General features: G+C 40.3%; 2 protein-coding genes across 2 annotated transcripts; both read right to left on the bottom strand.

Moving 5' to 3' along the window:
• Window positions 1–9,649: 9,649 nt before the first annotated feature.
• Window positions 9,650–17,515, bottom strand: LOC119500406 (kelch-like protein 23). Its single transcript, XM_037790115.1, has 7 exons — window positions 17,372–17,515; window positions 16,435–16,686; window positions 13,734–13,991; window positions 12,844–13,413; window positions 12,419–12,555; window positions 11,846–11,998; window positions 9,650–11,643 (listed from the first exon to the last, which is right to left on the bottom strand). The coding sequence occupies exons 1-7, from the start codon at window positions 17,380–17,382 to the stop codon at window positions 11,267–11,269; spliced, it is 1,758 nt and encodes a 585-aa protein (XP_037646043.1). The 5' UTR covers window positions 17,383–17,515; the 3' UTR covers window positions 9,650–11,266.
• A 4,486-nt stretch (window positions 17,516–22,001) lies between these two features.
• On the bottom strand, window positions 22,002–26,763 carry phospho2 (phosphatase, orphan 2). Its single transcript, XM_037748459.1, has 4 exons — window positions 26,652–26,763; window positions 26,020–26,097; window positions 24,932–25,026; window positions 22,002–24,812 (listed from the first exon to the last, which is right to left on the bottom strand). The coding sequence occupies exons 2-4, from the start codon at window positions 26,088–26,090 to the stop codon at window positions 24,256–24,258; spliced, it is 723 nt and encodes a 240-aa protein (XP_037604387.1). The 5' UTR covers window positions 26,091–26,097; window positions 26,652–26,763; the 3' UTR covers window positions 22,002–24,255.
• Window positions 26,764–26,981: the final 218 nt, after the last annotated feature.

The raw sequence follows: 26,981 nt of genomic DNA, 5'->3' as shown, positions 1-26,981 counted from the left end.
ACATAGACAATTTGAATTTCACATTTTTTTCGTGATGGTCAGCACAAAATCAATTTGTATGTAATCCGTGTAATTGTGAACCGGATGTCGGGTGGATGTGTGGGTCAAAAAACACAGGACTTTTGCCCAGGAGACTGGTGTTCATGTCCCGTGTGAAGTTACGGCACTTCCGATGTTATTTTAATCCAAACTGCGATCTTTTCCTAAGCCTAACTAAGTAATTTGTTGCCTAAGCCTAACCAAGTCGATCTATTCCTAAACCTAAGTAGTTTTATTTTGAAAAGACTGGAGCAGAAATTGACACATGTCATTGAAAGTCGTGCTGAGCGTCACAAAAAAGAAAGGGAAATTTGTGTCTATGTACACGAATCAAATAGATTCAGTTTCGTGACTATTTCACAAACTGCCGTGAGACTGTGTTGGTTCACCAGCTAGTCACTGACTGTGTCCGTCTGCTCTTTGGTGCAGAGCAGGAAGTGTACAGTGGGCTTTTAGAGCTTTTTTTGCTGATAACAGCTGCCTGTTGCGGCAGAAAAATAACAATAAGAGAGTGCACCAAAATGGTAAGGTTGCGGGCTGGACAGCTAAATAATGAGCTGAAACTCACTGTAAAGCTCCGTAAAGAAAGGAGCTGCAGAGTCTGGGTGATAATCTCTCTGTACGGCCACAGTGATCCCTTTCACATTACACATTGTCTTTTGCCACATTGTTATTGTGAAAATATATATATACTATAGCAGTTTGAAGTTTTGGTGCAACTAGATTTAGTAAATCACTATTTCGCAGCAAGCTGGTTGTTAAGAACTTATGATGGACTTCAGGCACAGACTTAGTAAGGGATTTACAAATCTGTGGTGTACTTTTTCTCCATTTTTTTTGTCTCACCTACTCAGCAGCTCTGTCCATTTTCATCTTGTCAACCATCACACAGTCTTCTCTGCAGGAAAGACAGAGCATGGGCTGCTTCCAATAGACCATTGGCAATTCGGTTCTACCTGATCTTAAGATGTGTCCCTCTTCTGAATGCTGGTTCTGTCTGGGCCTGCTCCTGGGATCAAGTGGGCACAATTACAGCCCACACAGACCAGTTGGATAATCACCCCTCACTTGAAGTACTGAGATCTGTGCCTTTTGCAGAGCTTTCCAAAGTACACTGTACACAGATAAAGAGCTTTTGTGTGCAACCTTCTACAGTTCATTCTAGCATGAAGTGTCTTCCTGCCTACAGTCACAAAAGATGGACTTGAAGGACTTTCACCTATTCGCTGCCTTTTCTGCCTTGATACTAACTCAACCAGGATCTGAAATAGACCCCAACAGACCCGCAAGGCTTTCCTCTGGCTCCAGTAGGGTTCAGCTGGGTCTCACAGAAGAAGGTCTTGATTTTTTGTCCTGTTTCATGGTAGGTCTCCACCACTTTGTAACTCTGTGAGCCACTTTCTGATCATGTTCCTTGACCCGTACTCTGACCTCTGGTGACAGCAAGCAACAGAACTGCTCAAGAATGAGACTCTCACCAACCTGTGGTTCTGCTTGGTTACTTCCACTTGTGGAAGAGTTCCCTTGGTGACAGATCTCCCAGGGGGCCTTGTCCTGCTTGATGTCAAACTCTGTGGGCTTCAGTCCGAAGACCGCTACAATGATTTCACACTTGGTTAACAGGGCTCTGCAAGATATAGAATATATTTTTTTTTTCTCAATTGTGAAAAAAAATGATTGAATCTGATGGTATTTGGCTATATATATATATATATTGCAATCTATTGCAGAAATTATTATATAAGTATGATGACATTTCCATCTGGTACCAATAAATTGAATGGTCTGACTAAAAAAAAAAAAAAAAAAAAAAATTATGATATCGTCTATATCTGCTATCAGAACTGTAATAAGCCCTTCCAATGATTGGATGGCCTACCTGCCTGTCTATCTGTGTGCAGTCTGCCCATGCACCGGTGTCTTCCACAAGCTGCTTGATGGCTGTGAGTACTAACAGTAGCCATGTTTGTTGTTAACGTTCCTAATGATAATTTTGGGTGAGTGGCTTTGGAGGGAGGCCTGAAGGGACGGACTGTCAGTGTTGCCGACTTTCTCTCTAGATTTATGGACTTTTGGAGCTAGTGCTGCTAGCTACTTTCATTGGAAAAGAGTTGGCAACACTGGGCTGGGTTTTTCGGTTGGGTCATTTTTAAAATCTAGTGTACGCTTGCTGATTTCTTCATTGTTACCTACTCAAGCTTTGACAATGGTTGACATGTAGGTGCCTAACCTGAACCACCTTAACCCTATTCAAGTTTTTCAGCTGCCTAACCCTTAACCATAGTTGTAATAATCAACTAACTTTAACCATGTTGCCATGTTTTTCTTTTTTTTGTATCTTTTTTTAAAAAAGAAAAAGAAAAAGAAAAAAAAACATTGGCATTGAACATTAGAAAAATGTTTAACACAACGCTGAGTTTTGTTGAATCGGGTTGCCTAAGCATAGGTTGAGGTTGTTGAATCGGCAGCCGAGCTGATTGGCTGTTCAGCTTAAAAGAATAAGTGCACAAGAAGAGAAAAAGGAAGTGAGGAAAGCAATCCAACAAGTAAAGTCAGGAGGAAAAACACAGAAGGCTCTTCTCATTTTTCATCTTCAACTCATCTGATCTTTCCAGCACACAGATGTTTTCACAGCGACATGACCATCTGGAATGAAGCTAAGTGGTGAGTGAGAGTGGTGTGAAAATGGTCGGCAAACACTGTTTCATGTGCGTATCATAACAACGGCTTGTATATCCGCAGTCCTCGGCCATCCGGTTTCCCTGTTTGAATGACGAATAAGGACGGCCGCTGACGGCTGGTAGGGAGACTTATTTCATCTCACGCAGGCGCAGGACATACATGGTAGTGGGCCATTGGCTGTATTCTTTGTGGTGTGTTTGAGTTCAACTTTTTGGCTAAGACAAAGGTGACGTGAGGCGATGCAACGGTCGGCCTTCATTGCTGCTAGTTCTTTGATGTTAGTTTGGTATGTCTTGGCCTTAAGTGTACCAGAAGATACAAATGTGTTTGTGTCATAGACTGTATATAAGAAGTGGACATAGTCACCGGGACGTCACACATTGGTTTGTGGACTACCGTTTTGAAGCCTCAAGTTTGGCATTTTGTATGTGTGTGTGTGTGTGTGTGTGAGAGGGTGTCTTGAGTGACAGTGATAATGAGTTCATAGAGGTGCAGGTGAGCAGAGAGTAAATAACAGCCTCCAGAGAAGGAAATGAAGAGAAAAAGAAGATGCCGGTCCCTTAATTTACTAACGACAGGAGACATGAGATGAACAGTGCTTCATTCTAAACACAAAATAACTTTGTCATTTGGTGTTTCCTCGTAGAACTGCCTACACCTCTCTAGCTGCTGCTCAGCCAAACAAAACAAAGGCAACAAATCCTTTGGCATTTTCAGCGCCCGAATATCCTTTAGAAACAAATTGTTTTTCCTATTGACAAGCAATTCATCACATTGACTTCCAGACTATGTCAGCGAGTGAGCGGTTGGGATCAAGAAAAAAAAGCCATCCTTAACAGACTCAATGTATTTCTGTGATCATCTAGTATACATGTTGTGAAGAAATATAGTTTGAAACTAATGGCAATGCTGTCCCCCACACAGCCCGTCACCTCACCACCATTCTCTGGCTCCTCAAATAAGACTGTGTGGTCCAATTATGATGTGTGATCTTTCAAGGCAGCCACAGCACAGAGAAGTCATCTTAGACTGAGAGTGTAAGCCAGGGACGGCTCATAACATGTGCTCTCTCTGTCTTCTCAAACATCAGCAATGGGATTTTGATAAGAGCACATGGGCCTTTGCTTGGAAATGATCCTTGCCACATCTCGGGGTTTTTTTCTTTCATTTTTCCCGTCACGCAATACTGTTACAGTACAATGTAGACATGTTGAGAAGCTTGTGAATAGGTGGCATATTGCTGCCACGCTGCAGCACAGACAGCCCTCATGTGTGATATCAGATACTTTAAAGCAATATCTCACTTTTATAGGACTTTTTTTTTTTTTTACTTTTTTGCACACATACCTCAACCACTGATATTGTCTGCCCCAGGTATCTCTGATACCTAATTTGCTTTCAACTTAAAAAAATCGAATCTTATAATCTTCTATTGTTCAACGCACCTTACAGCAATGTGAGAATTTTTTTTCTCTCTGCACAGCATACTTTTAAAAGAGGTAATTCTGTCTTGTGCAGGCAGTTGGCAAAAATGTTGTAAAGCTACTGAAGCTCACACAGAAACACCATGAAGATAACACTTGGAGATAATTGTTAATCAAATACTTACGAGTCAAGTTTACATCTGTGAACAACACTGAACATCTTAGTAAGGAGCCAATGCAGCCTTGAGTATGTGCATCAGGTCCCGTGCGATGAACCAAACACTGGTTTAGCATCATTTCCATTTCAACTAGTCGGCTAAGCATCTGCTGTTGCCAGTTTGAAAGCTTGAATCTGTGAGTGTGATGAGCTGACTGAATGACATCCAGCTTGAAAGCTGCAATTAATCCTAAGGCACAAAGCAGGTAACGTTATGAGAAATATTTAGTCTAACAGTAACAGACTAACTGTTTTAATGGTGGAGCCCTCGGGTGGGATGACTTGTTGTAAACAAACACATTTTAGAAGAATGGAACCATAAATTATATGTAGCATCTGATAAAGATTTCAGGAATATAACAGAGAAATATTATAAGAGAGAAAGTATGATGAGGAGAAAACTATTGAGAACAGAATCAGTTACATATTTTTAATATCTTACTATTTTTTAAAGCCTTTATTAATGTCACATATATGCTTTATTTATTTATGGTTCTAGTGTGTTGTCATATTTGGCTTATTTTATTATTGGGTATTTTAATCTATTTAGTTTTATTTACAGTATTTGTCTGATTTTATTTGATTGCAGTTTTTTTAAACGTTTGCTTTTCCCATGAAAAGTACTTTATAACTCTGTTTTGAAAGGTGCTGTAGAAATAAAGTGTATCACTATTATAAATACGCTAGATACATTTTCAGTAACATCATAGGGATATTAAGAGGATACCAGAAAGAGAGAGATACGGGAAATATCATAAAGCCATCAAAAGGTGTATTGAGGACTGTATGGACAAACTGTAATATTTCAGTGTAAAATATCACAGGGAGATTACTGCGATATCCCTCTAAGGATAAAACCACTATATTGTGCTATTAAATTGTCATCCCAGATTTATCAGGCCAGCAAACGTGACAACAGCCCACCAGCAGCCTTTTCGTTGGCCGAGATGAGAGACGTGATCGCTTCTGAAGTGTGAGGACATTTCGGCACCGGCTAATTAATTGTAATAAGGCCGGCTGGCACATACGTTGGCAGTGACAGCCATGAGGTGAGAGGCGAGGGCTCGGCTCCCCTACTAAAACCAGCGTGGAGTTTGAGGCGCCGGGCCGCTGCGCTCCAGAGACCAGCTCTGGCACTCACCTAGATACACATCTGCTCTGATTAATCGCCTGCTTCGCCCAGTGCATACATTTCATTATCAGCTTTAAGTGGGCGAAAACAACAAGGATCGGGGCACGGAGCGGAGCTGTGACGGGAGGGGAAAAAGATGAAAGGGGGGGATATGAGTGGAATATATTGGGTGTGTAAAAGAGGTGGATTTCTAATGGGCCTCCTCATTTTCCACTTGGTCACAATAAATAATGTTTGACCTTTATCAACCTCTATTGATATCCAGTTACCACCGATATCATCTGCTCAAGGCGCTCATCCCTTTTTTTTCAATGGCTTGCCATTATCGCCACAATCAATAAATACAATAAAGATATCTTGTAAAAAGTCATATGAAACACTGCTTTGTCATGAGAACTTTTTAGCCTTTGTTGGCGAAATGTTTTATGACACAGGTTGCTCCCTTGTTGCAGTGCGCTGTAGCAGCAGGGGTGTTGCTTAGCACCTGGCTAAGTAATGGTATAGTCACCAGTACGAACAAAACCCCCTATAAAGCACCCACAGATGTATTCACTGCAGCTGCTCATGGTTAAGAGCCTTGCTCAAGGGCAACTTGACAAAAAGGTCTTTGAGAAGGTTGTGAATGCTACATGCTTCCCAGCCTTCAAAAAAAGCTGGGGATACTGCATTCTGCGAGTGAAAGTGGTTTAGACGAGGGGGCTTTACCCTCCACCACATAACTGATGAAGGATGAACACTTGCCCAGGCTACATCCAAAGGTAATTCACCACGATTCTCTTGTCCATCAGCTCTTTCATTGATTTTATGATTGTTCGTGTCCTTGCTTGTCAAGAGCAAAGCTCCTCTGAGTTTGGTTTCAAGATGTAAGAAAAACTCAAAAGAGCATGGACTTTGTAGTTCTTGCCAAGCCTGTTCGCAGGTTCCCACATAGAGCAACACTGCCATCCCCTGGCAGCAAATGTTCATTACTCTGGCTTTTAGCCATACAGACTTGTGCTGCAAAGGCACCAAATTTGCAAGAAAGTGCGGCGTTATGCAGGCCTGCATGGTGCTCAGCCTTCAGAGCACAGCGGTGGAACTCGAAATGAAATGGGTCAAGGAGATTTAGATCTGGGCCATTATTGTCAAAGAGAACAATGAGCAGAGACTTTGGAGTAATTGGGAGAAAAGGGTAAGCATTTGTCATGTAAGTTCACTCTGGGTTCTGTGCATACCTAATAGGGTTTCACACAATTTAAAAAGGCATATTTGCTTTATTGCAGCCAATGCCATATTAGCTATTCCCAAGTATAATTAATATTTGTCACCCTTTAGCTGATTGGTAGAGACATCCTCTCTCTCCAGTTTAGAGCAGCACTGACTGAAACCGCAAAGCCTTGAATTATATTGTATAATTACATTTTTACTTATCCAACAGTGGGGATTTTATCTGTAACAGTTTTACATTATCAATCAATCTTTTTTTTTCCCATAAAATTATTGTTATAGGCTTGCTGTCATTCAAACATCAAACTATCCTCCATCAAATTTTGGCCAATATTAAAAAAACATGAGTATGCTAACATACTCACAATGACGATGCTAACATGCTGATGTTAAGCAGGTTGTTTACCATGTTAGTTCTGCATGTTAGAATGCTAGCGTTTGCTAATTGGTACTAAACATTAAGTACAGCTGAGGCTGATGGGAGTGAATTTAGTTTTGTAGGTCATAAACCAAAGGAATGGACAAATTGAAATGTTGACCTGATAATGTGCTATGTGTAAAGTTTAGAGGTCACCAAGGTTATTACAATTCATCCTGAGGAGGACACAGATGGCTGTTTCAAATATCACGGCAATCCATCCAATAGTTAACAAGATATTTCACTAAAAAACAAACATGTCAACCTCATGGTCTGGACCAAAGTGGTGGAACGGCCAACCAACAGATCACATGAAATGGCATCATATGAAACTAGAAAAACCTACAGTAAGGAATCCATTGGTGCCAACTATGTCATACTAGCTTGTCGGAAAGGAAGCTAAATAACGCTCCAAACTTACGCTAAATTTGGCGAGAAAAAACCTGTTGTGGCCATTTTCAAAGGGGTCCCTTGACCTCTGACCTCAAGACATGTGAATGAAAATGGGTTCTATGGGTACCCACGAGTCTCCCCTTTACAGACATGCCCACTTTATGATAATCACATGCAGTTTGGGTGCAAGTCATAGTCAAGTCAGCACACTGACACACTGACAACTGTTGTTGCCTGTTGTGCTTGAGTTTGCCATGTTATGATTTGGGCATATTTTTATGCTAAATGAAGCACCTTTGAGGGTTTCTGGACAATATTTGCCATTATTTTGTATTATTAATTGATTTCCAATAATTAATATATAAATACATTTGGATAAAGCAAGTATATTTGCCCACTCCCATGTTGATAAGAGTATTAAATACTTGACAAATCTCCTTTAAGGTACATTTTGAACAGATAAAAAATGTGCAATTAATTTGCGATTAACCGCGATTAAATACTTTAATCGATTGACAGCCCTAATATTAATAACAATGTATAATTCTATATAAATTGTAGCACTGATGGACAGTAATGGAAATAAAAGCAAAAAACACATGATATGCAGCTCCAGTCACATGAAGAGTTTGAGATGTATTTAAGCCTCTCCTCTGGAGGGTACCGTTTCTCTGTGATGATCAGTGTCGGACTGTACAGAGAGAAACTCTGTGATTCAGGAGTTCAGATAAGGGTGAGGTAGAAAGGCACAGATGACCGGAGACTGTCCCTCTGTGTCTGTCTCTGTCTGCTTCGCTATCTGCTGGGCTGCCTGTCAATCTGTCTTCATCTATCTCTTTCTTTTACTTTGTTAACTCTCAAACAGGCACGCACACACACACAGCGCCTCCTTTTCAGAATAGATAAAACTCTAAATTGATTAGGAGTTACTAGACGAACTTGCTTAAGGATACCGAGGAACCAGACCCTGGCGAGCAGATTGGTCTTATTGGAGGAGCGTTTCTGGAGGCAGAAACAATCTTGCTTTTGAGTTTAACCTCACTGAGCAAAGCCCCAGAGCTTCAAGTTCTGTCCTTCTGTCTGTCTGTCCGTCTGTCTGTCTACATAACAACAGACTGAAGCCCAGAGGAAAAGGTAAGAGACGAGGTAGCTACAAATAAGGGATTCATTCATGAAACTTGCCCTCTCATAAATAAATGAATGAATCACAACAAAAAGGGCTCTTAAATTCCGAAACCCCACAGCACTCCACATTTCTTTTTGCTTTTGGGGCCTCCTCTATTATGTATTTCATTCAACAACCATAACCATGCTCATTTCGATCATGTTTTTTCACCCATTTCACATAGTCTGCTATGTTTTGTCTGGTATTCATCTGACCTTTCATGATCATGAATGCCACCATTATTAATGTATGTCTACATATATAAATGTGCAACTACAACCTTACAACCTTACTTGGGCTGTGTTCGAAATTGCATTCGGACATACTGATCATACTAAGTAAGACATCAAATTTAGTAAGACTATGTAGTGCGCTTAGTGCGTGAGAAATGCCCGGATGTATATTAGCAAGAATTTCTGAGTATGAGAAACGAGCTTAACGCATACTCAACTGCCCCACAATGCATTGTGTCTTGAGTGCCTTGAGACCGACTGTCAGTCATGGGAGATTTTTAGCCAGGCTAAAAGCTGTTAATATGTCACTCGCTATTTTTATGCGAGAAAGTAACCAGCTTTACAATATGTGGTCAGTTTGCAGCGACGTTTACAGGAATGTGAAAGCCACTGGCGGGGTGCCTTGAAACCGGCCCGGCCGTCGCTTGATCATACTTCAGTGTGAACAGTCTGCAGGTAAAAATCACACTTAATCGTCCATTTAGTAGGCAGTATGTAGTTTGCAGTACGTTAGTATGCAATTTCGAACACAGCCATATTCTAGTATAAGCAGTAGCATATGGTATTGTTATCAAACTTTAGATAGCCATTGTGGGGCAACTGATATTACAGATCATTGACTTCACAACTTTCCTCTACTTGTGCTACTGTCACATTTTTATCATTTACTATTATCCCATAATTACCACTTGTGATCACAGTGGCTGCTGTTCAGCAAAAAGTTAGATAATCTCGTTTTAAAAGTTTACTCAACTCTAATAGGCCTTTTTTCCCACAGAAAGACATTTTGAAATGTCACAGTAGGAAAAGCAGGTGTAAAGTAAATAATAAAATTAATGATGGCTGAATTCACACTGTCATGGCTCACCGCTGGAACTGAGCCTTCATTAATGTTACAGCATTACTTGTCTTGCTATGACAAGTTGAAATGTTTGCTGTGAAAAATATTGGATTGGATTATTTCTGCCCCCTGGGAAACTTGCAAAACACCAGCCATCAGTCTGTCAGATTCTTAGAGTATATCTGAAATGTGGCAAAACTGTGACGCAAAACAGATCTTAAGGTTGAAAAAAGGTCATGAAGCAGCAGATTGAGTTCCAGGAAAAGTAGCCAGACAGCAGTTTTGCTAATTCACAATGGGCAGTTGTTGCCTTTGGTTTACAGCAGGGTGGGTTAAAGTGAGGGAGCAGGGGGGTGGCTAAAACTAGGGGGAAAAAGATTTGAACCGATCTTCAGGTTGCATGTTGCAAATACACAGTGGCCAACTGAGCCACCATTTTTTTTGACTATGGGCCCACAGATAAAAATTCTACAAATTCTGAGACTTAGAGCTGCAGTTGGTAACTTTTATAAAAAATAACTTTTTATCACATTTGCTAAAACTATCACGATGTGAAGACAGTTGCAAATAAGACAAATAATGTATGTGATAATGTGGAAAACAACCAATCAGAGCCGAGGAGTCCCGAACGCAGAGTCAATCGCTGCTTGTGAACTGTGATCAAACTGTAAAACTAGGCAGCGCTGATTAAATATGAATAAAGATTATGTTACTGTAATGCCTAATTCTTGCCTCAAATGTTTTCAGAAACATATTTTAGCTGTAAAATGAGAACGTTTCTGACCCACCCGGTTTTGGCTCGACTGTTTTCAACATGGCGACCAGCCATGTTTAGCTATAGCCAAACAGTCGTCCTACACTAAAGTATGAAAAAATATGACAAAAAAACGTATTTTTATAAAAGTAACCAACTGAAGCTTTAAAGGAATAGTTTGATATTTGGGAAATACACGTGACCTATTCACTTTCTTGCTAAAAGTTAGATAAGAAGATCGAAAATATACTCCCATAACTGTTCATAAAATATGGAACTACAGCCAGGATACAGTTAGCTTAGCATAATGAATGGAAACAGGGTGAAAGAGCTGTGTCCAAATGTAACAAAATCTGCCTCACAGTACCTCAAAAGCTCACTAATTACCACATTTACACTCTTTTGTTTTAGTCTGTACCAAAAAAACGAGGTGTTGCGGTTTTCCAGAGGGTCATATGCCGCACCTTATCTTGGCAGCGGCAGTGTCAGTGGTGACTTCCTGTGTTAATTAGTGAGCATTAGAGGTGCTGGTCGGTAGAGAGAGCGTATTCCCCAAATGTCAACTTTCTTTTCTTTATTTCTAGAACCCCAGAGATAATTAAATGTGCATGAGCATTAAACATTCCCTTTCCAGTTTGTTTTCCAGTTTTCCCTGCTGGTTTGGAGGAGGCAGTTCAGGAGACAGACCCTGGGAGAACCACATTATACTTATAAAACTCAAACCAGCTGGTACATCCCTGCCTAACTGGGAGCTAGCTCACCCTATTGGCACTTTGCAATCCAAGATAAGGTGATGATGCAATATCTTTTGGCTTGACACTGTCCGTCTACACCGTTATAAACAGAGATACAGCCGTGCAAACGCGCCGCTTCTGTCAGATCGCCGACGATGTCCCATGCATCTGTGTGAGGGTCATATTTCTCCACGCTCTGCAGGTAGGTCCCTTTAGAGCAGGAATAGCCCCCAGTGACGTACACGCAGCCCAGCATGGCCACCGCCCCGCACTCTATCCTCCTCTCCTTCATGCTGGCAAGCGAGATCCATTCTTCTGTGTCCGGGTCGAAGCGTTCGGTGAGGGTGGTCTGGCCCCCTACCAGGTACAGGCTGCCGTTCAAAGACACCAGGCACATCCCGTACTCTGCAGGGAACAATGACATGACAGTAACTGGGTTTCAATCCAAGCATTTTTATGTAAAGGCTAAATAGAACACAGCATATTTTGGGGCTCTGTCTTTCTGCACGTACAATCGCAGTTGTGATTTCTTGATTGCTTGTGAAGCAGAGTCTTTTTATCCCAGAGAAGTTGATTATTTTACGATTAGATTTGATATCAGAAGTACCTGGATGGGGGCAAGTGGTTAGGATACTCCACTGGTCGACGTCAACCTTGTAACTTTGGATCTTGTTGAAGCTGCAGCTGCCCTTGAAGCCGTAATTACCACCTGCTACATAGATGTTGTTTCCCAACACAGTCGCGGAGGCGTTCCCCACACCTGTGAGAACAGACAGGATCATTTTATCAATATTATTCTGGTCAATTTATAGGAATAATTTGACATTTTGGGAAATGGACTTTTTTGCTTCCTTAGATTCTTAGATGAGAAGATTGATACCAGTCTCGTCCATGTTGACCTTCTCTTCTAACTCTCGGCAACAAAGCAAACAAGCATATTTCTTAAAATGTTGAACTAGTCAATTGACGTTAGCTTAGCGTGTTTGTACAAAAGTCTAATGAATTGCGGTATTGTCCTCAAACTTTTTGAATCAATTTCTACACATTTATTTCAACATTTTGATCATCTTGGTTGTGATATTTCTGACAAACCACGTCAAACTCATGTGACACTTGAATATCAAATCTACATAAAACAACATAGTGATGCAAAACGTGTATCACACTTGCAGAAATGCACCTTGCACCATGTCAGCTACAGCCATCCACCTCCTCTTCAGTGGATCAAACTGTTCAGTCTGTGACATTGCTGAACCTCCTCTGTAGCCTCCCATAACATAGACACAGCCACAACAAGCCACTGAACAGTGGTAGTACCTGCAGGGGGTGGGGGTTATGAGTATTATTATTAGATGTCTTATAAATCAAATTTCAAACAGTATTGCCAAAACAGAATGAGCCAAAGCTTCTGTCTGTGTTTATAAGCCTCTGAGGATTATACGTTAAGTAATTTGATCAGTAATGCCGTGGTGGAGAGCAAATACATTTACTCAAAGAACAATTCTCGGATACTTCACTTGAGACCGAACCCCATTCCTTTAAAATATGTAACCAAATAAGCTTAAAACTAATCAAAAACAAATGTGACAGTATATTTTTAAGTACCTGGCGGTCAACATGGACTGTCCTTCAGTCCAATAGTCAGAATCGCTGTTGTACTCCCAGACTGCATCCAACACCTCAGTGGTGTTGGTTCTGTACCCCCCGCTCACATAAATGGTACAGCCCAGTAAGGCCACCGCATAGCTCTCCTTGGTGTAATCCGGCATCTCTTCACCCTGCACCCACTCCCCGCTCAGCACGTCCCAGCGCTGGACCTTGGACAAAGGGCGCCAATGGTAGCCCCCAATTGTTATCATCCTGGAGCTGGATCTCATCCTGTTAGACCTCATGGAGGACTGTTTGAACATTGGCGTTATGGTGGACATAGAAAGGAGGCTGTCAGAGTCATTTAGCTCATTGTAACCGCGCATTTTCAGCAAGGCATTGCTGAGGTTTGTTGGGTTAATGTGCAGTTCCAGGGAGGAGAGCTGTTTTGTTCGGATGAGAGGGTCATGACCCAGCCACCTGACCACTGCCTCCGCCACCACTTCCTGGTTCTCCTCTGCTAGGACAGTCCTCAGGCTGTCGGGATCCAGTTCAAGAAATTCCTCTTCTTTGATCACCTCCTGAAACCTGAAGCACAGTGTTCAGAGTTAGCCTTCCTCAAAGGAATCTTCTACAGATAATACAGTGACTTTCACAACTATATCTTACAGTGAAAACATGTAGCATATAGCCTACATAGAGGGACTACAATAGATCAGTAAGATTTATTATATCCTAGAAAGAAGCACTTAAATAAGATTTTTGTCTGCATTCATTGTGGAAAAATGGTTTAAAAATACTCAATGACATGAAAAGCAAAAACTACAATTCAGAAAAGTTCTTTGTCTTCGTTCCTAAAACCCAACACTGCAAAAAATTTCACTAAATAGAGAGAGCTGATCTCTGACCTGCCCGCTAGCAGCCTGCGGGCTTCTTTCTCCAGGGTGAGGCATGCGTGGAGCTGGAAGAACGGCAGCATGCCGAGGCAGTTGTCTACATCCAGCAGACGCACCAGGAAGGCCTCGCAGGCCATCTTCACCGCTCCGAACTGCAGCAGGTCAGCGGCCTTCAGCAAGCTCTCCACGTTCAGCTGGGTTATGGTGAAGCTGGAGGAGTAAATGTAGTCTACCAAGGCTGACAAGACCTCCACTTCCACCACAGGCAGCCTGGGAGGAGAGAAGAGGAAGAGTTATGCAGTGTGTAAAGTGCCAGTCTAAGAGGATGCGGAGGAGCCTACCCTTTCCTAAGACTAGAATTTTGACTGGGATAAATAGGGACTCCAGATGAGAGAAAGGTAAATAAAAGTAGACTCTCACTTTGATCTTTTCATAGCCATTACTAAAGTATAAAGTTAAAGAGTAAATTAACTGATGGGCACGGTTACAGGTTCAACAGAGCACGCTTCTGACCACATACAACCACACCCAACAGTGATGTCACAGGGTCCTGGAGTACACCTTTACATCACTGCAGCAAGGTGAAAAGTTAAACCACTGAAGGTCAACAAAGACAAGATTTTTAGTGGGTGTTAAGTTACTCTTTAAATAATAATAAACTACATTTACATGCACAAAATATTCCTTTTTCTTTTTTGCCATAGTCCAAAACAGACAAAATTCCTACAAAGCTGTTTACATGGCTAATGAAAATGAATATTAGGCTAATTTTCTCATTTACATGCAGTGGAATGTTTGTCCGTGCAAACACAGCCTTCCTCTTTCATTCCTTCAACTAACTACTTGAAAAGATTAATAAATTAGCTGTGAGTTAATTTAGAATATAATATAAGGACACGGTTGACAACTTACTTATTGATGACGTATATCACACGTTACACAGCAAAGAAATTGCCTTTAACCTTCGGTGAGTTATAGGTGGCACTTTCCACACTTCATACACAGAGGAGAGGGAGGGCAAAGCTAGGCAAGTGTATCATCTTGTTTTGACACAGACAAATAGTAAGTCATACAGTAATTACTGAAACACGGTGGTCAGTTTGTAAAGGTTAAGGAGAAAGGTTAAGAGGTTTCAAAAGATATTGGCACATTGTTCATGTACCAATATCTTTTGAAACCTCTGCGAGTTGTAAGAAGTGCTGCTGAAATCCATTAAGTGGTAGTTCATCCACATTCTTCATGATAATTTAATCACGGGGGACAATATAGAAGAAGATGGTTACTTGCAGCTCTGTCTCTTCGTGACCCGTCTCCCCTGTTAACTATTACCATCTGGTCACGCTGAACACAAGACTCTGGCTAGACATTTTTTCAAAGGATTTTGTGATAATTTATTGATCCCTTGAAGAATCTCTCCTCTGTTTTCTCCTCGCTCCTCTCTTACAGGGAATTCAGAGGTCAGGGAGAGCTGGACTGGAGCTCCGTTGGAGCTAGTAGGGCTTGATTGTCTATCCAAAGGCAAGGCTGGACTAGTACAGCTCAGCAGATGTTTGCAAATATGAGCAACACGTCACGGAACATGAACCAAGGTTGCCAGAATGAATGACTGCCTTTTAAACCACTAAACCATTAAATTTGCACGATGCCTTCCAACTAAGTACCAACAAGGTGTTTACGAGGCTGTAAGCCACGATATAAACCAGTGTACTACTGTTCAAGCTGTTGTTATTATTTCGTCATGATTTCATAATTCTTAGTCATACATTTAACAATGCCCTAAGTGCATTTTAGTCAATCATCCATATACATTTGCATATGTGAGTGAGTGCCGTCCTTCAATATTTAGTAGGGCTGGCAATCGATTAAAATATTTAATCGTGATTGATCGCATGATTGTCCTAGTTAATCATGATTAATCACAAATGAATCGCACATTATTTATCTGTTCAAAATGTACCTTAAAGGGAGATTTGTCAAGTATTTAATACTCTTATCAACATGGGAGTGGGCAAATATGCTTGCTTTATGCAAATGTATATATTTATTATTGGAAATCAATTAACAACACAAAACAATGACAAATATTGTCCAGAAACCCTCACAGGTACTGCATTTAGCATTAAAACAATATGCTCAAATCATAACATGGTAAACTGAAGTCCAACAGGCAACAACAGCTGTCAGTGTGTCAATGCGCTGACTTGACTATGACTTGCCCCAAACTGCATGTGATTATCATTAAGTGGGCATGTCTGTAAAGGGGAGACTCGTGGGTACCCACAGAACCCATTAACATTCACATATCTTGAGGTCAGAGGTCAAGGGACCCCTTTGAAATTGGCCATGCCAGTTTTTCCTCGCCAAAATTTAGCGTAAGATTGGAGCGTTATTTAACCTCCTTCGCGACAAGCTAGTATGACATCGTGGACCACCAATGGATTCTTTGGGTTTTGTAGTTTCATTCGATGACAGTTTCTTCACTCTAGCTTTAAAACTGAGGCCTTAAACAGAGCATTTCAGACCAAGTGTGAAAAAGAGGTGCTGCAGCACAGACGCTATGAGAAAAAGTCCTGTGTGTTTTTATAACAATAAAGCATGTAAACATGTTGCAGTAGAAACTCCAAAATACAAGTACATAGCTGAAAATGAGCATAATAGGTCCTCTTTAATTGGTTTAATCCATCCCTTGATCCCCTCCCTTTCTCTCACATACCTGACGAGGCTGTTGGTCCTCTCCCTCATGTCAGCAGTGAACATGACCCTGAAGTATGAGCTGCGTGCGCAGAGCGCCACCTTGTGGCAGTGCAGGACCTGACCAGAGGAGCACTGCAGGGCGATGTCTGTGAAGAGGCCTTCAGAGTAGAAACCCCTCAGGGCATCCAGCACCTCCTCGGGGTGGCTCACATCGTGGAAATCATACTCGTAGAGGTCCTGGGGTCTTCTGGGTGACGCCGCGGTTGTCTGTCTGTGCATTACAAAGTTTGACACAGTGCCATGTCACATCATAATTTGGATACTTATTGTCGGTTTGATTATGACAAACACATTTTAAAGTTACATTATGTTCTGCATGTATATTGAATTGCCGACATCTCTGGGGTTTTCTATGATGAAATGCTGTGTTTTGGGAAAAAAATAAATGTATGTAGGCTATCAAAGAAGAGGGATGTAAATGATCGTGTTGCCCCCGAGGTCTCTTACCCCATTCTTCAGTTTGGTGTGCAAATGAGACAGTTGCCCGCTGAAATCAAAGATTGCCCCTTTAAATATTTATCATCACTTCATGCATAATAAATGGTGTTATGGTGATATAATACATATACATGGATCATTTGTGGTGTTAAATTATGGTGTTGAGTTTCTCCTATAGATCTGGTTTCCCTCGAACAGCCCTTGCTATTAATAAAAACACATGGAAAACATTAGAAAATAATTAATGTTTATAACCTACTGTATAGCTAAACCCAGTGACATCAAATTGTCTCTTGCATTATGATTTTTAGCTTTGGATATTTCCCCCTTAATAATTAACTTTAAAGCATGTGGTAAAATAATTTCTAGAGTAAAGTGACAACAAGTTTGAATTTCCACAACAAAACCATATTTTGAGCATGAAACATCAATGTGAATGGACAATGACCATAACATACCTCATCAACATGGTCCACAGGATTTGAGGTCAGTTCCACTGAATTTCAAAATAATTTGCAAAGAGAGGACTTTAATTGCTCCTTCAGGTGACAATAATCTGGACAGATTCTAAAGGGTTATTTTTTAGGTGTCATGACATTAAATTGTCGCGACATCCCTCTGCCTTTAGTAGAAAAACACTGCACACAGATGATCTGAGTGGTCATTGTTCAGCAAGCCAGAATAACTTTTGGTCATGACTTTCAAAATAAAACGCTTGTTTACATCTGAGCTCACACACATGGCCTGTTCCTCTAGCTGCATGAACCAGGCTTTCACCTCTAGATGTACATCCATCCATCCATCCATCTGCAACCGCTTATCCCGTTAGGGGTCGCGGGGGGGCTGGAGCCGATCCTTGCCGACATTGGGCGAAGGCAGGGTACACCCTGGACAGTTCGCCAGTCCATCGCAGGGCTGACACATATAGACAGACAACCATTCACGCTCACATTCACACCTACGGGCAATTTAGAGTCCACAATTAACCTAACCCATCTTTATCAAATGTGATGCATTATAATTGGTTGAACAATATGGTTGAACATTTTGTAGCCTACTGCTTGCTACATGTTCAACATACACTGCTTAATGCATCAATACTAATGATCAGATATTAAGATAAGATAAGATATTCCTTATTAGTCCCGCAGTGGGGAAATTTGCAGTGTACAGCAGCAAAGAGGATAGTGCAAAAAAATAAGATGCATCAGCTAACACAGTAAAAAAGAGCTGAACAAAGTGTAACAAAATAGGAGCCGTATATACAGTATTGGCAATAAACAGACTATTAACAAAATTGCACAAGTGGAAAATGATATTGCACAGTGAGAATTAAATGAAATTCCACCTGAAAATATCAGGTTATTGTCAGTTTTTGGTGTGTAAGTGGTCTACTGAGCAGCGTCTGTCTTGACCCTGGTGTCACTGATGAGCCCTCTGAGCGCCTGGAGGTTTTGAATGATCATCAAGGTGCCTTTGGTCCAGTGGTTCAGCTCCTCCTCATCTCATCATACTAAACATGGTGTCAGCTATCTGATGATAACATCAACCAGGATCACATGTTGATGCATTCACTGTCACAGTCTGACTGTGGTCAACACAATCTGAAATGAGATTATAGAGGCTGTAAAGAGAGGAGGTGTAGTGGGGGGGATGGTGACATTTTAGGTTTGGACAGACTTCAATCAATAGTAAGTCAATAGGTTCACAGATAAAGCTGGTTCCCAAACTCATTATAGACCCGTGCATGATAAGTAAATGTTCACCAAATATTTGATCATGTTTTGTCAGTAAATCATAGAAACTGTCCATCACAATTTCCAATCGTTTGTCTGACCGACAGTCCAAAACCCAACAATGTTCAGTTTACATATGATAGCACACCAAGGAAGATAGCAATCACCTTTGAGTAGCTGATACCAGTAAATTAATTTTCTACTGATCTTAATTGAATAATTGTTGCATAACTCACACTTATTTAGGAATATGCATGATGTAATCATAATGATATCAACTGATATAAGTATTAAAACTGTGGGGCAGCAATACTAACATACTTACACTTCCCGGAAATGTTCACTTTCTTAGCACATTACATGATGCAGGGCTTTATATTGTTTTATAACAAGGAATACATTAGATATACAGATACAATTATGAACATATAAATGTTTTATTGATACATCTAAAGAATATAATCAGGATTAATAACTGTATTATTCCGACTAAAGTCTGTAATGGCGTTTGCTTGATACATTATATGATGCAGTTCCTACCTGTGACCACTGGAGGGCATTAAAACTCATTATTTTAAAAACACAGATCAAGTTAGCAACAGGACTTTTTTATTTACCATTTGTTTAACCTGAATAATATGTATATTATTTTAAGCATTAGCAGTCCCTGAGTCTACCTCTATGTTGATGCTCGGAGATGTTGATCTGTGTATTTAAAAGCAGGAGTGTTTGCTCCTCTCTAGTGGTGACAGCAAGGAACTGCGGCATTAAATTAGTCAAAGTAGCGTTAATGCAGACATTATAGCATATGTACACTTCCTGTAAATAATTTGAAAATACAACTTTTAACGTACACAAAGTTGTAGATAGATAGATAGATGTACTTTATTGATTCATAATTGTGAAATTATTGAAATTGTTACTATTGAACTGTAGTTACTTGTGGTCACCACAGGAGGTTAGTGTATAGTCATGGCAATGATTGGCCATAAGCAATAATAAAATGACAAATACACAATATTTAGTATAATCATTTAATGTTAACTGCTGCACAGCACCTAAGCTCTCTAAAACCCAAGGGGGAGTCCTGAAAATTAGTGTAAAATATTGTTAATAACAGTCAATTATAATATATCCTGGCCATTCAAATTAAAGCATTTAGTATGACGTCATTATATAAACTGATTTTCTCTCAGAACCCTCAACTCTGACTGACTTCCAGCGGCCGTGTTGACACCTACTAGCGAGAGGAGAAGGCAACGTTTCAAGGACTACACAATAATTACAGACATCAAGTGGGCCCACAACACACCCAGGAGGGTCATCACAAGCATATTATGGTTTTGTAAGCGTGAATGTTCTTGAATTCTTGCTTTTTACACATTATTATGTGGAAAAAATGTCCACAGCTCCTTAATAGACACATGTCTTGTGGCTGCATTGCATGCTGGTCTATCGAAGCTCTACGGATAGGCAAACTGATATTGCCTTTCCTACAATAGACCCCCTTTTTGGTATTTTAGATTTACCTTCACTCTGACTTATTAATGTGTTGTAGACACAAGCAGTAGGTTTATCCAAGGGTAATACTGAATGTGACTACCCAAGAAGTGTGATTATATAGTTACTCCATCATGCCATAGATGCAACAATTCATAATGTGATGGAGTAAAATCTGTGGTCATTCACACCAGCTGTTTCCGAGCCCTCTCTCTGGCCTGAGCACCAAACTTTCTGAGCAAACAAGTCCAAACTTCTGAGTCTTGAATCCCAGTTTGACAGCCTCACTCTTGAGCCTTGCTATTACTTATGCAACTAAGCATCTTCTTTAATACAGCAAGCCTCATCTAAAGCTTCTTCCCACTGAAGAGTGAATTCAGGAAGTAAACAAAGCCTGCTGAGTCTTGGATCATAATACCAGGTTAGATCTTAGGCAAGAGCTGTCTCTGTGAGTTGCTGGCGTGCATCCCTCTCCAAATCCGTCTTCAAATCCCTCTCCATTTGTGCCAATCCAGTGATGCTTTTTTTTCTGTCAGTCTTGGGAAGGAATATCTTTGCATCTTCAAAGGATCAATCTGCCTATCTGAAAAGTGAGGATAAATCACTTCCTCACCACTGGCTGAAGTTTAGATGGAAACAGAACATTAGCCTACATCAATAATGCTTTTTACAAAACAGGATGATGCATCAATAACCGTTGAGTTTCATATATTTTATATCTCTCATCATTACCAGAGGATGAAGCCCTCTGACTTTGGTGATCCCCTGATGGACCTTCCTCTATCGCAACCAACAGGTCAAAGTTCACTTATCCTGAGAAATACCTCAACACCTATTAGATGGATTGGCGTAACATTTTGTACAGACGATCATGGTACCCAGTGGATGAATCCTAATGACTTTTGGTGATCCGCTGAGCCACAACGAGGCTGACAGTGTCGGTTCTGAGTCAAATGTTTTTAACAACTATTGGACAGATTACCATGGTACACATGTTTCCTTCAGGATGAATTGCAGTCACATTGGTGATCCCTTATCTTTTCATCTTGCGCCATCATCACGTCAAAATATGATTTTTTTTATATTTTGGTTTATGACTATAAATACCTACTGAACTAACGACATTCGCATTTTTGTTTTTCGTACATATTGGCAAATATTAGCACGCTAACACGCTAAAATAAGATGGTGAACACGGTAAATAATATATCTGCTAAAAGTCAGCATGTTAGCATGCTGATGTTAGCATTGTGTTTAACGTACAGCCTCACAAGACCACTAGCATTACTGTCCACTTATTATCATGTTATGGATTGTAAAAGTATTGAATCTGTATTTGAAAAAAAATACCTTTAGAATTGTAAAAATAGTGCAGTTTTACTTCTTATTTTATTTTTCCTCACTTTTTTATTTCTCTTAGTCCTAGCATATATACTGTATATATTAAATTTTCAGATTTTCAATTAAACACACTATCTTTTCTTTTTCCGTCACATTTCTCATTTTTCCTCTTTCAGTTAGCAGATTTTGTCCAGCCATCATCTGATATGGAGAGTTGAGAGGATATAACATTTCGACAGACTGACTGGATGATTAGATTTTCTCAGCAGGTTAAACCTGCAACACTCTCCGTGATTAATAAAGTCCAATATACTGTATATATCATCTCCAAAGAGCTGGTTTCAGCCATTTATAAAACGCCCCTTCGACATCTAATGGACTGCATTAGTTGTTTTTCTAGTATTTTGTCACCTTAATTTATTTATACAAAGCAAATATTAGACTGTTGTTTGAATGTATTGCAGTTTTTTTCTGGTCATTCAGTGAACAGTACATGAAGAAAAAAAATGGATCCAAGAGGTTTCTGGTTTTAATTGCATCATCAGAATCACATGATTAAGAATAAACAAGTCATATTTCACATGTTGCTTCATGACAGTGTCAACCAAAATCTCTCAACGCATGTTTCCATGAACATTTAAGTTGGAATAACATACTCTATCATAGCCGGTCTAAAACTCTCTCAAACAGTAAACTGGATAATATTATTGAATAAAACCAGTGTGAAGCATTGGATGGATGTAAAAACAGCAGTTCTGAGACTTTTTGTTCATTTAGCGTAAACAGTTAGTTTAGGTTTATGCCGTTCAATTGAGCCAACTCAGTCAACACAAATCCAAACCTGGTTTAAACAATCAAAATAGCTTCACATGTTGGACTACAAACCACAGACCTGAGATGTAAAACAGTCAAAATCACTGAAGGTCAGAGATGTTCAAAACCACAGAGCAGCATATATTAGATACAAGAGCAAAAATATATAATCCATAATCCAACTATGGGTAATACCTACTGTAATTAGCTCAGTTATGTGTTCTCCTACTGTATGATCTTAAAGGTTTGTAGCGATCATGGAAGTTATTCTCCCTATTATAAGTGCTGTTATACTTTCAGTGGTAAGATTAAGTACCATTAGACAACTTTGACACATTATGAACAATGGATTTGGCAAGACAGATTTATTCATTTTATTTCTTAATAGCAAATTGGGCAACTGAGGTAAATTAATGTCGAGGTGTTACGCTCAAAATGCTGGTTACTGGCCCTGATCTAAAATTGTAATTATTAGCTATACTATGATACGCCTTTTTCACTGGAGACATTTAGATATGTCACAGTAGGAAAAGCACAGATGTAAATTTGAAAAAAATGAATAATTTCATTTAGCTGCTTCAGTTTCAGCGTCTAGGTATTCTGCATTCTGGCTCACAGGGACACTTAAATAGAACAGAGACATATTTTGAGAACTGATCTGTGCTTTTCCTTCTATGACAAGTCTGCTGTAATAAAAAAAGGCATATTGCAATTCAATACATACTGCTAATACATTGGTAAAATCATAAAGTGTATTTGTAGGTTTTATAGTGTGTTTAAAAGCACATAAGTTAGCTGAAGTGCCCTGCAAAGGCTTCATACATAACTGATCTCTGTAAACTCTAACTTATAAACATATTGTAATGACAAAATAAGTACTGAAAATATAGAATATTGTGTTTCAATGTGGTTGGAAGATGGCTACACCAGTTGATACCTGGCTTTAAGATACTCTTAAGAGATTTTTTGGGGGGGAAATGCACTTATTCGCTCTCTCGTCCAGAGTTAAAGGTGCTCTATACGATATTCAGAGCACTAATATAGCAGCAAACAACTATTGTCTGTGTAAAGATATAGAGGCGTAATGTCTACCTGAGCAGAGAATGAAGTCTCTCTCCCTCTGTGTGTGTTTTAATTTGAGCTTCTCTGTGCTTTGTTGACATAGCTGGGACGGCCATACATGCCTTTTAGTGCATGTGAACATGCCCCACTGGCTAGTTCACAGCCGCCGCTCTGCACTGTTCTCATACGGCGGTTACAGCTGATAACGCCGTCCTGATCGTCGTCGTGGAAGCCTGGCACCCACCCCTCCAGTTCCCCCTTAGGTAAACACTGTTTGCTCTGTTAGTACTATTAGCTGCGAGCCGTCGGCTCAGCTGTCGCCATGTTGAGAGCCGTGTGGAAGCAATAAATATGCTCTGAATATCGCGATCAGCACCTTTAAATCAGAAGATCAGTACTACTATCAAGTCTGCCATCCAAATATGGTGATTGATTAACTTAGCTTAGCAGGAAGACTGAACAACTGAGCACCAGTTGCCATTATAACACATACTGTCTTACCAGTCAACCTGCTGTCTTAAACTTCTCTGTAAATCTTGATCCCTGAATTTCAGTTCAATGTAAACATTGTTTTTGTACTGTATTTATATTTCAATTGGGCCCCATTCTCCACCTCCGCCTGAATAAAAGGCAAATCCTTAATCAGAACTGAGAGTCCAACCTTGTTTGAGGGGGCTGTTACTGTTTAGGAAAATATAACATTTCAAGGATTTGCATCTTAATTAAAATAATTTTACCAACTTTAAAAAATTATAAATACTGTCTTCATAATATTAATTTATTTTTTAAAAACAATCACGGGGAGCAGCACACACTCCATATTTTCCCGCAAGTGCAATATTTCATTTACGACTGAGATTTCGATCAAGTATTGCACTCCATGGCCGAGGCTACGGCTGCATACTTGCTTTCAGCTCCTCGAGGATGTCAGTGCCGCTGCTCCAGGCAATGACTTTAGCTCTTAGAGAAGCGTTGTTTTCCAGTTTGGCCAGCAGTTTCTCCAGGGTGTACCCCTTCCTGGGCATCACAACATCATGCCCTCTCAGACAGGTAGAAGGGCACAGATCATTCCCGCCGTCCCCCGCGTAAAATACCCGCTCGTACTCCACGCCTCCGTCAGACTGCTCCGACAGATACAGCTCCAGGACCTTCTTCTTACACAGGTTGACGGGGCATCGATCGCAGTCGTGAGAGTGGTAGCACTGCACCTCCATGTAGCCGAGCTCATTGAACTTAGCCGGGTTTGTGTAAACCTGGTCGACAGCTGCCTGGAATCCGGATGCGTGGAGGATCCAGTCTATGAACATGGTGTTGGAGTCAGAGATGACTATGCAGTCAATGGTGCTTTTATGCTCTGATATGAACGTCAGTAAGTCCGTCATTCCGGCAGTGAAGGGGATGGTCTCCATCACACTGCGGACCCTGTCGGGGCTGACCTTCTGGTCTCCTGGATGAAACAAGAGGAGAAGAATAAGCAGGTTGGAGGAAGTAGCAATAAAAATGTGAATATTTGGAGCAGTTCTGTGAATGGACAAATGAATGGCAAACAGGTTAATGAATTCTCACCTATGTAGTTCATCACTCTGCCCATGAACTCAGTCCAGTGGCCTTTTCTGTAGGAATTCTTCACCGAGTCAGGAAGAGTCTGACCTGGAAGGCATCTGGGAAGAGAGAAAACCAAAGAAAAATCCATTAAGTGGTGATGTTGCTTGTTATTAAAAGGGACTGTTTGTAACTTCTTACACGTATAAATCAATCCGGGTCGGTGTCCCGTGCGCGCTCGCGTGTGGCTACGCTGTTCAGACTCAGACTCCAACACAAACTACATGGAAGCACCAAAACCGCAAAGTCATATCTAGTGAAGCCCGTCTTGCAAAACAGTGTTGGCCGCGGTCTGAGGACGCGGGGGAGACCGTAGCTTTGGTCTCCAGGGCCGGAGTCTCTGCTGTACTCTGCTCCTCTGCTCCTCTGCCTGCTTGCCTTCACTCACACGCCGCGCTCGTTCTCGCTATTTCGCTCCACTCTCACGTGCATGCGCGCTCACTCCACACTGCAGAAGAGTTAGTTTAGCTCTGAGAATATCTAGTGAATTTACAGTGGACGCCTCACTGTTTTGAGCGATGCTCGTAAATGTCTATGTAGAGCGAGCACAAGCGCGAGCCCGACGCTGACTTTCGTTGACTTAACGGCCACAGGTGTCGCTGTTAACAAGCATTCCTGATTCTTAAAAACAGTCCCTTTAAGTGGTGATGTTGCTTTTTATTAAAATATTGGACAGTATATGTCATCTGTGGTTCTTTACTGTATGGTGATCATGTACACTGTGGTATTTTAATTTACTAGTATGTAACAGTCTTTTACTAGTACTCATGTACTGCAGCAGTAAAAATATGCCTAACTTGTGTTTTGTAGTGTATTTTATAGTGATTAATCAATTGATTCAATCAATATATTATTTTCATTTCATTTTCATGTTGAAAGTTTATTTTGAACATGTAAAATACAAAAAAATAGATAAAAAATAAAGATAAAGAGAATGATCATACCAACAAGTGGACAGCCAGGAAGAAGTAGTATTTACATACAATGAAAAGCATAAGAAAAAGAAATCGTCAAACACTTGATGCCTTGATTTACATATTCGAATTATTTACCTGATCACCCAAGTGTCACTGTTGTCATCCACCACAGTGTGGTCAAAATCAAACACCATCAGAGTCTTCATGTTTCACCTGGAAAGACACACAAATGTACAATAACACCTGAAGTAAAGGAAGCTATTATTACTATTATCATCTAATAATAATATTCTCGTTAGATAGAGTTGTATTATGCATGTTTGCTCGGTCTAGTGGTGACATCAGGGTTTGGTTAGTATATAATATTATCTACTTGTTGTAGCTGTTGCACTCAACCCAGTTTATCTCTTATCAGTAGCACACACCTTGAGTGACCAAAATAAACTGTACCACAACTGTTTTATCTCAATACATTAATGCCGAATGAACCACAACACCTCAATTAATCTGGCCATGTTTTAAATTATATTTTAATACCTATAAATGGTAACTTTTACACTCACTAAGCTTTAAATGACTGTTTTTTAAAGGAGGTCTGGTGTAACTTCGGCCTATAGCAGCAAACCGGCTAATCCCTCCATTCATATCCTGCTCCAACTATTCAGATCAGGTTTCAAGAGGAATAACAGGGATTACAGAGATGTTTGTACTAGACTATACACCAGATTAAGATACATAAAATACAGGATATATTAGATGAAACTGACCTCAGCCTGTCTGACATTAGTCCACCGCTCTGTCCGTCTTCCTCCTCGTCTTGTTGTTGTGCTACAAGATGTGATTCTGGACTCATTACTGCCACCTACTGGCCAAGTGCTGCTATGGTAACAAGTAGTATTACAACAACACTATAATATCCAATATAAACATATAGGTTTAGACAGTATATTACCTTACATATTTTTATTTTTGAAAGATTGTGCGGGGTTTGCTATAATGCATAATTCTGTAATGATATTGTCAAAATGAATGCACTTGGTGCAGTATATTTCTGTTAATGCATTTGACTAAAACACTGCAGTGTTTTAGTCAAATGC

Source organism: Sebastes umbrosus, chromosome 2 (genome assembly GCF_015220745.1).
Source record: "Sebastes umbrosus isolate fSebUmb1 chromosome 2, fSebUmb1.pri, whole genome shotgun sequence".
Taxonomy (NCBI): Eukaryota; Metazoa; Chordata; class Actinopteri; order Perciformes; family Sebastidae; genus Sebastes; species Sebastes umbrosus.
The sequence above is the reverse complement of the archived record's forward strand: the minus strand, read 5'-3'. Positions and strand labels throughout refer to the sequence as shown.